Raw genomic sequence first — 14,604 nt, 5'->3', positions numbered from 1 at the left:
TTAATAGATTACTAACTATTACATCACGTGCCCTGCTTCCAATATGCTCATAATCTATATTGTAAGTTGGCTTGTCGCAGTTTACTTTCAAACACAAATAAATTTGGGCATGAAGATCATTTCAAAGTTTATAACTAAGATGGTTATAAGGTTTGACAGTTTTACAACTTAAAAAAAACAGCAAAATTTCTATCGCATGCCTAGTTAGAATAGAATGATGACCTCAGAAATCCCTATTAAGGTAATTCTGACTCTTAAAACTGACAGCTTTACAATCAGATGAATTTAATAATTATAATTTATCATTTAAACTTAACTATACAGCTAAGACACTGCACAATAAAAACTGATGGGATTGGTTCCAATGTTACATAAAAGGCTATCCACAGCTTTTATTTTAGATATTTCCTTTAAATGCAAGGAAGAGAGTCCTACATTAACAGTAAGTAATTAAGTGAGATTTATATATTTAAAAAGGTGCCCAAACATTTTTATACTGTGTATTATTTAGGTTATGTAATAGCTGTCTCAATAGGAATTTTTCCATTGCATGATAACAGTTTTTGAAAGTTACCATATATTACCAATTATACAAAGCCACTAATCCAATTTTCTTTCTAAGAATTTATAATTGTGCATTAATCATTAACAGTACTATGTACAATTCACCAAATACCACTTTAGAACTTACATTTAAACCAAAATGGATATTAAAACCAAAGGGGAGATTAAGAAGTTGAAACAATCTAGTTCAGAATGCATACATATATTGGAATTTATAAATTAAACAGTAATTACTTATGTGCGAACCGATAATATCCAGTGGCACGCACCTGGACCACTGGGGTTCTTCCGATCGCCCACTGTAACTTCAGCGGAAATCCTGGAAACAGCTCGTTTACACTGTTTCTCCGGGGGCCTGCCAAAATTATGGCAGGTGATCAGGAGAACTCCTGCAGAAATGTTACCCCATGAAATCTATTTTATTGGGTTTAATATTGTTTTTTAATCCACCTTTCAAAATGCAGGACTAAGGAAATCTCCAGTGTCAGCTTTTGAAAACACAATCAAAACAGAACCTAGCTGAAAGATAGGGCTCGATTTTCGCGTCGGGTTACCTGCGGGTTTCCAGCGGGGGGGCCCCGAAAATCCCGATATCCGGTCACGTGACCGGATCGCGCCGAAATCCCGCCCACTTCCGGGTACCGCGCTGACGTGCGGGGCTGCGCGCGCAAGCCCCGCTGGTGGGAATCCCGCAGGCAATTAAAGCCAGCGGGGTTCCACTTGAGAGTACTTACCTTGCTTGTTGAGGTCAGTTAATGAGCTGAAGCAGCTGTCAAAAGAGGAAGTGTTTGGATTTTGGGTTCAAGGCAGTGAGTTTCCCACACTGGGGGAAACAGTCTCTCTCCAACCAGGCGTGTTGCAGCCAGCAGCCTGTGGCAGGTGCCAAAGTGCACTCCACGGGGGAGATCCCTCACCCACGCAGGAGGCCACCGCGTCACATAGGGCAACCCCTGCCCTCCACCACCCCCCGCCAAGCCAGAGGACAGACCGACACGAAACTGCAGCCCAAGTGCGAGGAACCACCCACCTACCCTGCACAACCCCTCAGACCAACACCTGCCAGATGGGTGGTGCGTGGTCACCCTTGGAGGACGAACAGCATGACCAGCCCCAGCAGCCTTGCAGTCCACGCCGTCCGCCGCAGAGACGTGGAGCCCCCCAACACGGTGTTGTTGCACGCCCACCTGCACAGCAGGAGGGAGGGCAACCGCAGGGAGAGACGCATCGCAGAGGGCATTACCCTCGCCGCAGGGTCCACAGACCGAGGCGCAGCTCCCCGGACCTCTCAGAGCAGCAGTGCACAGGGAGGCGCAGATTCGCTCGACATGTAGTCGTGGAGATCTGCAGGCTCTTTCATGCCGAGCTGCTCCTGGCTGGCCCCAGCACCAACTGCTTACCTGTCGCTGTCAAAGTCACCACTGCCCTCCACAACTTCTCCTCCGCATCCTTCCAGGGTGCAGCCGGCTACACTGCCGATGTCTCAGTCGTCTGCGCGGAAGAGCCCTGCAAACACACCTGCACCTACTCTGCAGTAACACGATGGGTGGCATCAGTGGTGGGTCCTCATAGTGATACCCAGGAGCGGGCATTATTGGACACAACGGACAGGATTCGCGGAGACATGGCAGTGGTGGTGTCAATATAATGTGTGCTGTTTGTTGCTCTGAAATTCAATATAGGTAACACCCAGGACAAACCCTCAGACACCCTTGTGCACCCACTTCATGCTCACGACACGTTTGCCTTACGCTGCCTACTGCACATATGTGATGCATGCCCTGTGGCTGCAGCACAGGTGGTGGCAGGTTGAGTGAGGCTGGCCGTGAGGGAGATGCACGAGAGGTTGAGTATGGGATGGAGCAATGAGATTGTATGAGGATTGGGTTGCGTGTTAGTGGCAGGATGAGTACTGGCGAGGTGAGTAGGTGGAGGTAAGATGAGGATGGGGTTTGAGTGGGTATGAAGGGTGATGTGACAGAGTAGTGTTGGCGGTGCCGAAGGAGATGTGGGGTGGGGGCAGTGTTGTGGCAGACGGAGTGTAGGGGAAAGACTTCGTGTTCTCACTGTGGCTGACCTACTGCGGTCATTGCAGCGCCTCCTGCACTGTATGCAGGTGGGCGATATGTTGGTGGCGCAGGTGACCCCCTCTGCCACCTCGAGCCAGGCCTTCTTGGTGGCAGAGGCAGGCCGCTTCCTCCCGCCTGCCGGGGGGGGAAGATCTGTGTCCTCCCCCTCCTCCTCACCCCATCTGATGATACCTGAGGTGAGGCATCATTAAACTGGGAGCAGCCTTCCCCCTGGGCTGCTCCATGCTGCAATTTGCCCCATTGGTTGCAGCATCTGTCAGTGGAGGACTGCCCCTTTAACTAGAGAGCCTCCAGCTGACAGATCGTACTGCGCATGCGCAGCCCGCCCGACGCGCAGACCAGCACCGTGGACCCCGGAGGAGCAGGTAATTGATTCCTATTAGTGTGTTGCCTGCTACGATCGCGCGGGCAACCCACTAATTTCGCCGAGCGTGTTGACCACGCTCCCGGAGGACCACCCGCTGGGAACCTGCAGGCCTGCTAAATTCGAGCCCATAGTGTTTGATGCAAAGCTAAGTATCACATACTTAGAGTCATAGAGTTATACAGCACGGATAGAGGCCCTTCGGCCCATCGTGTCCGCGCCGGCCATCAGCCCTGTCTACTCTAATCCCATATTCCAGCATTTGGTCCGTAGCCTTGTATGCTATGGCATTTCAAGTGCTCATCCAAATGCTTCTTGAATGTTGTGAGGGTTCCTGCCTCCACAACCCTTTCAGGCAGTGAGTTCCAGACTCCAACCACCCTCTGGGTGAAAAAGTTCTTTCTCAAATCCCCTCTAAACCTCCCGCCTTTTACCTTGAATCTATGTCCCCTTGTTATAGAACCCTCAAGGAAGGGAAAAAGCTCCTTAGTATCCATCCTATCTGTGCCCCTCATAATTTTGTACACCTCAATCATGTCCCCCCTCAGCCTCCTCTGCTCCAAGGAAAACAAACCCAATCTTCCCAGTCTCTCTTCATAGCTGAAGCGCTCCAGCCCTGGTAACATCCTGGTGAATCTCCTCTGCACCCTCTCCAAAGCGATCACATCCTTCCTGTAGTGCGGCGACCAGAACTGCACACAGTACTCCAGCTGTGGCCTAACTAGTGTTTTATACAGCTCCATCATAACCTCCTTGCTCTTATATTCTATGCCTCGGCTAATAAAGGCAAGTATCCCATATGCCTTCTTTACCACCTTATCTACCTGTTCCGCCGCCTTCAGGGATCTGTGAACTTGCACACCAAGATCCCTCTGACCCTCTGTCTTGCCTAGGGTCCTCCCATTCATTGTGTATTCCCTTGCCTTGTTAGTCCCTCCAAAGTGCATCACCTCGCACTTCTCCGGGTTAAATTCCATTTGCCACTGTTCCGCCCATCTGACCAACCCATCTATATCGTCCTGCAGACTGAGGCTATCCTCCTCGCTATTTACCACCTGGCAGTACAGATGAAAACTAAAGATTAGAATGCACATAGTAAAAATTGAAGATTAGAGTTCACACAGACACACTCAAACAAATGTTTATATGAAAATCTAACCTTCTTGTTATATTCACTGTATTCGAAGCCCAAATTAGTGGATGATGGCAATCCAGTAAATATTATACACCATTTCCAGTAAACTTTTGACAAATTGAGGTCAGTGGTTGGAGTCATACTTCACACATAGGAAGATGGATGTGGTTGATGCTGACCAATCATTACAGCCCCAGAATATCACTGCAGGAGTTCATCACAGCAGCATCCTCTGCCCGACCATCTTCATCAATGCCCTCCCCTCCATCATAAAATCAGGAGTAAGGCTGATTGCTAATGATTTCAGAATTTTCAGTTGTATCCACAACTCTTCCAATAATGGAAGAGTGCATACCGGCCTACAGCAGGATTTGAAAAACATCCACGTTTGGGCTGACAAGGGGCAAGTAACATTTCATACAGCAAAAGTGCAATTTGTGCAATTAGCTACAATGCATCCTAACCAGATCCGCTTTTAGCACAGGCTATGGGCCCCGACAACATCCCGGCTGTAGTGCTGAAGAATTGTGCTCCAGAACTAGCCGCGCCTCTAGCCAAACTGTTCCAGTACAGCTACAACACTGGCATCTACCCGACAATGTGGAAAATTGCCCAGGTATGTCCTGTCCACAAAAAGCAGGACAAATCCAATCAGGCCAATTACCACCCCATCAGTCTACTCTCAATCATCAGCAAAGTGATGTAAGGTGTCGTCGACAGTGCTATCAAGCGGCACTTGCTCACCAATAACCTGCTCTCCGATGCTCAGTTTGGGTTCCGCCAGGACCACTCGGCTCCAGACCTCATTACAGCCTTGGTCCAAACATGGACAAAAAAGAGCTGAATTCCAGAGGTGAGGTGAGAGTGACTGCCCTTGACATCAAGGCAGTATTTGACCGAGTGTGGCACCAAGGAGCCCTAGTAAAATTGAAGTCAATGGGAATCGGGGGAAAACTCTCCAGTGGCTGGAGTCATATCTAGATGGTAGTGGTTGTTGGAGGCCAATCATCTCAGCCCCAGGACATTGCTGCTGGAGTTCCTCAGGGCAATGTCCTAGGCCCAAACATTTTCATCTGCTTCATCAATGACCTTCCCTCCATCATAAGGTCAGAAATAGGGATGTTTGCTGATGATTGCAGTGTTCAGTTCCATTCACAACCCCTCAGATAATGAAACAGTCCATGCCCACATGCAGCAAGACCTGGACAACATCCAGGCTTGGGCTCATAAATGGCAAGTACCATTCTCGCCAGACAAGTGCCAGGCAGTGACCATCTCCAACAAGAGAGTCTAACCACCTCCCCTTGACATTCAACGGCATAACCATCGCCGAATCCCCCACCATCAACATCCTGGGGGTCACCATTGCCAAAAACTTAACTGGACCGGCCACATAAATACTGTGGCTACAAGAGCAGGTCAAAGGCTGGGTATTCTGTGGCGAGTGACTCACCTCCTGACTCCCCAAAACCTTTCCACCATCTACAAGGCACAAGTCAGGAGTGTGATGGAATACTTGCCTGGATGAGTGCAGCTCCAACAACACTCAAGAAGTTCGACACCATCCAGGACAAAGCAGCCCGCTTGATTGGCACCCCATCCACCACCCTAAACATTCACTCCCTTCACCACTGGCGCACTGTGGCTGCAGTGTGTGCCATCCACAAGATAGACTGCAGCAACTCGCCAAGGCTTCTTCGACAGCACCTCCCAAACCCGCAACCTCTACCACCTAGAAGGACAAGGGTAACAGGCACATGTGAACAACACAACCTGCACGTTCCCATCCAAGTCACATACCATCCTGACTTGGAAATATATCGCCATTCCTTCATCGTCGCTGGGTCAAAATCCTGGCACTCCCTGCCTAACAGCACTGTGGGAGAAACTTCACTGCACGGACTGCAGCGGTTCAAGACAGCTGCTTGCCACCACTTTCTCAGGGGAAATTAGAGATGGGTAATAAATGCTGGCATTGCCAGCAATGCCCACATCCCATGAATGAATAAAAAAAAACACCATCCTAACAGGTAAACCAAAGTTGATTGTTTGAACACAATAGGTAGAAGTGAATGTCAGTGAGAAAAAGCACTGTTGTATCAAAAACAACTATAGGATAAATTTGCAACTATCTGTTGTGCTGTTCAAAAATGGTAATGATGCAAATCACCATGAAAATTTAAAAGGACACACACACACAGTAATTTGCATCTATCTTTCTATTGTCACTCTTCCATTCATGTCTTCTCATAGACAGTCCTACCATGTCAGCTGTGACCATCTTCTCCCAGAAGTGACTTATTCCATTACCTTTTATGGACACTGATCTTCAACCCGACAGCACACAATCTTTCTCACTGCTGCAATAGGCCACTCCTTTTCATTGGTCACTCTCTTCCAAGCTGACGTCCAACATTCTCCTTGCCAGTCACACTTCAAAAACATCCAGCCTTTGCTTATGTATCTCTATACATAAGTGTCAACTGGACACAAGCCTCACACAATATTTCACATTTCTGGTGGTGTTTTTTCCCCCTCCTCCAGAGAAATTTCCATAGTCCATTTGAAATACTTCCAGTTAAAGCAATGCATCTTTTCACCTCTTTTTTATATCTTCCTGCACCAAGCATTCAATTTACCTAGTATATAAAAATTCATCCATTACCTCCTCACCATGAATGCCCTTTTTAAAAAAATAATTCTGGGCTTTTCCTTGTACTAAGGCCATAGTCTTGGTCTTTGGGATGCAGATTTTTATTCCTTACTTCTTTTCTTCAGCACCCAGCTAATTAATCATGACAGCAACTAAGGATCCATTAAGAATGGAAACATCGTTTGCATATTTCAATTTCTGTTCTATATTCACAACTTCGGGCTGACTGCCTTTGGTTTCTCTATTTTACACTGCTTTGCTTGCACTATGGGGCATGATAATACTGTACTGAACAAGGTAGATGACAATTTTCAGCCCGAGGAACTCCTGCTTTCAATTCAAATCATTCTGATGCTTTTTCTCTAATCCTCACCAAGCTTTGTTCTCTCATACATCTCCATCACTCTGGTATTCTCTTCAGTTACACTGTAGTTTTGTCAATGCCCAGATACCATTTCTCAACACTGAATCATATACCTACTTAAAAAGTCTGCAAGAAACATCTAAACATATTTTATATATTCTTTGCACTTTTCAATCTATTTCAAACTTATGTTCCACATCCTCTTATGAAGTCTCAATAAGTCTCAATAATTTGCCTGCATCTTCCTATCCAAAAGCATTTTTTCAAATACATTCTGCAAGACTTAGCAGATCAGTGTTCCTAATGAATGTCCAATGGTTGAGCATTCCACTGGCTACATTTACCAGCTGTGCTCTGCACACGCACAGAAAAGCATCATTTTGGAATATTGCAAACATTAAATTTCATTTTGAAGAGTTTGGATTATTGACATTATGCATTATAGTGACTTTATATTTTCAAATAGTTACTTAATCATGAAAAAAAAACTTCAATTTTACAGAACAATCAGAACATTTAACAGGTAATCAGTGACTGAAGTAATTTAATATCTGTAAAACAACTTGGACCTCACCTTGTTGCCAGTTCCAGCACAGCATATTCCCAGAGCTAGGGCAGCACCATATCGAACATGAGGGTTATAGCTTTCAGAGAGCAAAGACACCACACTTGGACACTGTTCTGGCGTTCTATGGAACAGAGAAAAGAGTAAGTGCTTTATGATTTTTTTAAATTTTAAATGTTCATATCATCAGACATTAGATTCTAAAGCAGGAACAAATGCCATCTATATATGGGCACCTCTTGTTGGTTTCAGCAAGCACTTTGCTTTAGTGGCTAGTGCTGTAATGTTACAGAACAGTTAATGCCATGAGAAAGCATAACCAGACCCAAGTGAAAATTGCTGCCAACGTATAGTGAGCTCTGTTTTTAAAAATAACCATTAGGGGAATGGTGATTCTGTTCAAGGTCGAGTCACCACTCTCTCTGTTGTAAACCTGTCTTTAGTAGCATGGAGTTTTCTTTTCTTTAACTTATACTGGTAGATATTACAGAATTTTCAGATAACCAATGAATGGAGCCTGCAATGTATTGCGTGGATGAGAAGTTTTTATTATAGATTGCAAGCAATAATCTAGTGAATTATTTTTAAACAGTTATAGAATCATAGAATGTACCTATGCCTGCTCTTTGAAAGAGCTATCCAATTAGTCCCATTCCCCTGCTCCTTCCCAATTGCTCTGCAATTTCTTCCCCTTCAATTATTTATCCAATTCCCTTTTGAAAGTTATCACTGAATCTGCTTCCACCCCCCTTTCAGGCAGTGCATTCCAGATCCTAACTCACAGCGTTAAAAAAAATTCTCATCTCATCTCCGGTTCTTTTGCCAATTACCTTAAATCTGTAAAATTTTACATGATGTAAAATCTTCCACATTTCAGCATTACCAACATTTATGATTGCCTAAAGTGCCACAATTTACTGATTGAAAATTTATGTTTATAATTCACACAAGTAGTTTAAATGTAGCTTTCCATACATTTACATTTTGAGAGAATTACAACTATTACAAATTCCTGCAAATCGTGGGACCTGAGAATATACACACACAACTAAGTGGGAATGGGCATCTGACCAAGATTACCCAAAGTAGCACAAAGGTCTTAGAAGCGAGTCTCCCCAAGCATTTTCCCTGTTCAATGGCAATATTTAGTTGTAAGAGGAGACTGTGTAAATGAGGAATACACACAACAAATGTGAAAATGGACATCTTAGACATTTACTATAAATCAGATTGGCAGCACGTTCTCAACATTCAACGTGATCAGGTTTTCCTTAAATGAATGTTAAACATCATGTTTTATCCTTCCATTTTACGAGAACGCCTATGAAGGATGTAGAATTTCTAAATTAACAGTTACATACATCACAATCCAAGTATTTTATCATGCACAGGAAAAGATACTGAGCTTTTCTGTTGAAAATAAATCACAACCTAGTCATCAAACTACAGAATAGCAATTACTGGCAAGTTTTGTTTTGAGGAAATTTTTTTAAAAATGATCTAAACACTCTAATGTTGTTTCTCTCTCTCTCTCTCTCTCTCCCCCTTTAATAAGCTCTTGCTAAATGTACAGCCTCTTTTTCTGCAACTTCAACACGGATGGTATCCAAGGTACAACAGTAATTCAGAATTACCATAAGTTTGGATGGGTTGTGGCCACAATTACTCCACATTCTAATTGTGTAATATCCAATCTTCTCTCTTCCCCCCATCAAGCCATAACATTCCACATTTTAACAAAATCTCCATTATTCCACCAGTTGCTATTGGATCCTAATTGCTTTTTCATTGGTATGGTTGCAACCAAGACTGCACTGCTTGGATTGACTAAAAATTTGGAGTAACTTTTACATCAAGTGCAGTAAAAACTCTCACAATTGCAATTGTAAACATTGTTTTTTAATGGAAGACTGGAAGAATAAGATCACAATTGAAAAGCCACAATTAGCAACAAAAACAAACCTGAATTTTTACTGCCACCACTTGTAAAAAAGATAAGCGGTGCTGGAAATACTCTCTATGATAAACAAAAGGGCAGTCTTCCACAGTATCAAATCTTTTACAAACGAGAAAGCAAGCAAATAAGAGCATGCAAGAGCACAAGAGAGAGAATGAATTTGTGTGGCGTGCAACTGCCATATTCAGTGAGTTAACGTGTTTACAAGAGTTCATGAGCTCATTGTTATTAAAAATAACATACACCCACACTCTCATTGAAGGACATTTCTGTAAAGGGTAGCATTCATGGGGTGGAAATTAGGGGAAACATTTATAACAGATCAGTTATCCAGACAAGCAGTTTTTATTTTTGAGGAAAGAGAACAACTGTATCTACACAATTCTAACTTGCAGTTTCAAGGAAATTCTGCCATGCTTTATACAAAATGTTTTTTAAGCCTGGCACTCTCTCCTCATGTGTTGTTATTCAACTTCAGAAACCGCTTAACTTAATTTCTTAACAGCACCAGTTGTAAGGAACTTGATTTGAACATTTCAGATTATTACTGGCAGTGTATTATTCCTTTTTTTAAAAAGCTATAAAAAAAAGTGCATAATATTGAAGGAGCTGTATATAGCCGTAGTGGAAATAAGGTTAGCCATGTAATCTGTCTGAATAGTTTTTACAATTTTAGATTTAAAAAGCTTACTGCAATACATGCAGATAGGCTATTAAGTAATAATTCATATATATTTTTGCAGCTTTTGCTTCACTACAGCGAGTCATATTTGGAGCACTAGAAACATCTACATAATAACATGGGGTAATTTTATGCATACAATTATAATTTCCACATATTTTATTCCGCTTCATCCTACTTTTCGTCATTATCATCATAATCAAACTAAATTTCCAAATTATAACTTTAAGGAGCACTTAATAGTCCCCATAGAGCAGTTATGAAAATGCAAGACAACAAATTAATTTACGTGACAACACCTTGCCTCAGCTTGTAATACGTGACTGCTAAATTTCACTGTCCCAATTCTGTACCACCATAGAGCTGCTATAAAGCTTTGGTAGTTTGTTCAAATTTTCAATGTTAAAGTCACGTGCAAAGCTACATTACTGGTCTGGGTCTTACTCCACACAACAGCTCTTACGTCCCGATTCCAAATATGGAGAACCAAAAGTTGAATTGTAGGATAAGTTCACAGCACCAAACCACAAGATAAAGATAACCTGTCTGTTTTCTCCACAAATGCTGCCTAACTTGCTGAGTTTTTCCAGTATTTTATGTTTCTGTTTCAGATTTCCAACAATTGCAGTTTTGTTTTGTTCACACGGGTTTCATTGCTGGCCTAGAGGTAAAAGATGCAACCGCGTGACATGAATGCGGTACATTTACCCACTGGGCCACTGAGGCCTTTAGCAATCAATGTCTTTCAAAAATGTTTCCAATTGTAAAATGGAAATGACTAAATTTAAAAGTAAATTTCACAAAAGGATTACTTCTTCCTGTAGCACTTGAATCAACAGTGCATACATTTTGCCAGTATTCAAACTTTTTTAAATATAAAATATCAAGTTCTAGTACAAAGAAGTTGGAATATTCCTAAATTCAGCAGCAGCAGAAATTCAGGAACCATCTTGAAAATCTTCTCCGTAGATGATGAAGAATGAGATTTACGGGTTATCTCTGGCTAAAACACTAAAGTTAGGGCAATGTTTCAGCTTTTTGACTCAAGGCAAAATTATACACAATTAGAGATCTCCATTTGGCTATAATACCATACACATTGCATGCAGGTTCATCAACCCAACCACTAAACTCTCAATCTTAGCCACATCACTGTAGGTAGATGGTAGAGTTCAAGGATCTATGCCCCCAAAGATCTGATTACCAGATCTAGCGTCGAAATTCAGCTTATTTAATATACTGAACCAGTAGCTCGTAGGAAGAAACAGCATTTTAACCAATGCCCTAATGTTGTATGATATACTTACATTACGTCAAATTGCTTTCAAAGCCAGTGGGACTCCAGAGCGAGATAGCTCAAAATACTCTGTCTAGACACAAGCCGAGTTTTAAGAGGGCAAAATCTATAATTGTATTGCTTGGTGTTTTTTTTTAAAAAACACAGTACAAATGAATATTGCATGAACATTTCACACAGCCAACATTACCCTTTAATGAAATCTAAGTGACAAAAAATAGATCAAAACCAATTAGAGCTGGCTGTACTTATAATTTACCCCAATTCCCAATTTCGGATGATATGTACACTAATGAACAGAAGGTTGGCATTGATTAAACACATGCAGATTCAGTATGTGTATGCAGATGAGATGGGAAGAATTTTCTTGGAAATGAGAGATTCTACTGAGGTTGTGGGAAGAGGGAGAGAAAAGACAGCAAGTGAGAAAGCCCCTACCAAGTTAGGGAAGGGGGAGGAAAAAGAGGGTGAAAACAAATCTATTGTGCAGAGAAAGGTTCTACTGGGGCAGGAAGATGACTGCTGCCAGGGCTTAGTGAGCACACAACGCAAAACAGTGCATCTTCAAACTCAACACGAGCAATGCCGAGAGAGATCCACTATGAAACTTACATAAATTTGAAGTAAAAAAAAATTGCAGGTGCCTCTCAAATAATTTATAGTTTCAAACTTTGGCATTCGATATTCAAAACATATGAAATAGAGTACATGTATAAAATCATTTGCAAATCAAAAGCCATTTTCAATGTGGTCCATAGCACTACATATCAGCATATCAAATACGTGAACTCTGTGAAGGGTTAATTTCAAGAACAGAATTTTTGAACAGATAGCACGTTTATGTTTGCGAGTTTTAAAAAAAAAAATTTGTTCATGGGATGTGGGCGTCGCTGGCAAGGCCAGCATTTATTGCCCATCCCTAATTGCCCTTGAGAAGGTGGTGGTGAGCTGCCTTCTTGAACCGCTGCTGTCAGTGTGGTGAAGGTTCTCCCACAGTGCTGTTAGGTAGGGAGTCATTACAAAATTGTCATTTTGGATTTGAGTACAGGAGTAAGGATGTCTTACTGCAGTTATACAGGGCCTTGGTGAGACTACACCTGGAGAATTGTGCGCAGTTTTGGTCTCCTTACCTAAGAAAGGATATACTTGCCATAGAGGGAGTGCAGCGAAGGTTCACCAGACTGATTCCTGGGATGGCAGGACTGTCGTACGAGGAGAGATTGGGTCGACTCAGCCTGTATTCACTCGAGTTTAGAAGAATGAGGGGTTCTCACTGAAACATATAAAATTCTGACAGGGCTAGACAGACTGGATGCATGGAGGATGTTGCCCCTGGCTGGGGTGTCCAGAATGAGGGGTCACAGTCTCAGGATATGGGGTAGGACATTTAGGACTGAGATGAGGAGAAATTTCTTCACTCAGAGGGTGGTGAGCCTGTGGAATTCTCTACCACAGAAGGCTGTGGAGGCCAAGTCACTGAATATATTTAAGAAGGAGTTAGATAGATTTCGAGACACAAAAGGCATCAAGGGTATGGGGAGAGAGCAGGAATATGGTATTGAGATAGAGGATCAGCCATGATCATACTGAATGGCGGAGCAGGCTCGAAGGGCGGAATGGCCTACTCCTGCTCCTATTTTCTATGTTTCTATGACAAAAATCTACTACACAAATGAAACCTCTTTCTTGCTGAGAGCATGAGAACACAAATGTATCAGTCGACACAGCAAAGCCTATCTGATTCACAATTTATGAAAAAAAGTTAAAAATACTCAAACGTAGGATTTTTCATAAATGCCAGGCTTGGTAGTGGCAGTGTAATCAGTTACTTCAGAGTGGCAAGATATAGGTACATAGCCACAGTTTCCTATTACAAGCTTCTAATCTGTGTTATTGTTTCAGGGTGAGGAACTGAGATGAGGACAGTCACTTCCTCTCATGAGGCAGAAAGAGGAAGAGAGAGAAAATCAGGGTTCATCAGCTTGCTCTTGTATCTCCTCGTGGTAATCTATAGCGCTGCATTAGCAAAAGGATTAAATTCTCTCAGTTTGAGATTGTGTGTGGGGATCATGACAAAAGGAAGACAATTTTGAAAAGTACTGTTTTGCTTCACACAAGGCAGATGGCTTCACTGCATCTTTTAAAGTTGCTGCAAAATGAACAAATATTGTGATTTAATTATGTAGGGACCACGATTATGGTCACCCTCATCAATCTCTAAATTTTGCTAAATTAAGCCTATTTCTTACTTTGTGATGCCTTCAAAATCCTTCCCTCTCCTGGGTAAATTTTTAATCTAGCATTTTAAAGATTGTCCAGCTACAAGCTGAAACCTCCTGTAAATGCTGCCAAACAAGTTGCAACTTTGTGTATATTAGCTCCTGGAAGTAGAGGGAGATGATTTATACATTAGGCTTAATAGGAATTACACAAAAATAACAACCAAAAGAAAAATATATGCATACGTATGATTCACACCCCAGATTTTAAAAGGTACCTCATTCTCAGCTCTTCAGTTGTTTTATTTCAGCCGTTTTCTTACAACGACTTCACACATCTTATTTTCCACACAAACATCAACTGACAATACATGCCAAAATTCGACTTACAACTTGTACCACAGAATGAATGCAGTCAGTATAGTACTTTACAGTAGCAGCAGTGAGGTCTTCAAAAAATTGGCTTTCAATACACACTTTTCCTCTATCAACCACGAGGTACTTCCCTATCACATCAGTGACTTGAACTTGCACATCGTTAATAGCAGTCTGCTTTAAAATAACTCACGATCAGGTAATTTTAAAGCAGACTATTTTAAACTTCCTACCGAGGTCGAACAAACTTGTTACCGAGACTGGCATTCATAACAGACTGATGCATCGGCACATTTGCAAAATATAGCCGTTAATCTAACATACCAGCAGAATGTAAAATGC

General features: G+C 42.4%; 1 protein-coding gene across 1 annotated transcript in view; it reads right to left on the bottom strand.

The window, feature by feature from the left end:
• Nucleotides 1–14,604, bottom strand: part of psmd1 (proteasome 26S subunit, non-ATPase 1) — a 126,199-nt gene that overhangs the window by 41,362 nt on the left and 70,233 nt on the right. The window contains exon 17 of the mRNA XM_067995180.1: nt 7,742–7,856. Coding sequence (XP_067851281.1) covers nt 7,742–7,856 — 115 coding nt within the window. The remainder of the gene's footprint in view (nt 1–7,741; nt 7,857–14,604) is intronic.

Source organism: Heptranchias perlo, chromosome 13 (assembly GCF_035084215.1).
Source record: "Heptranchias perlo isolate sHepPer1 chromosome 13, sHepPer1.hap1, whole genome shotgun sequence".
In the NCBI taxonomy this organism is placed as follows: domain Eukaryota; kingdom Metazoa; phylum Chordata; class Chondrichthyes; order Hexanchiformes; family Hexanchidae; genus Heptranchias; species Heptranchias perlo.
The sequence above is the reverse complement of the archived record's forward strand: the minus strand, read 5'-3'. Positions and strand labels throughout refer to the sequence as shown.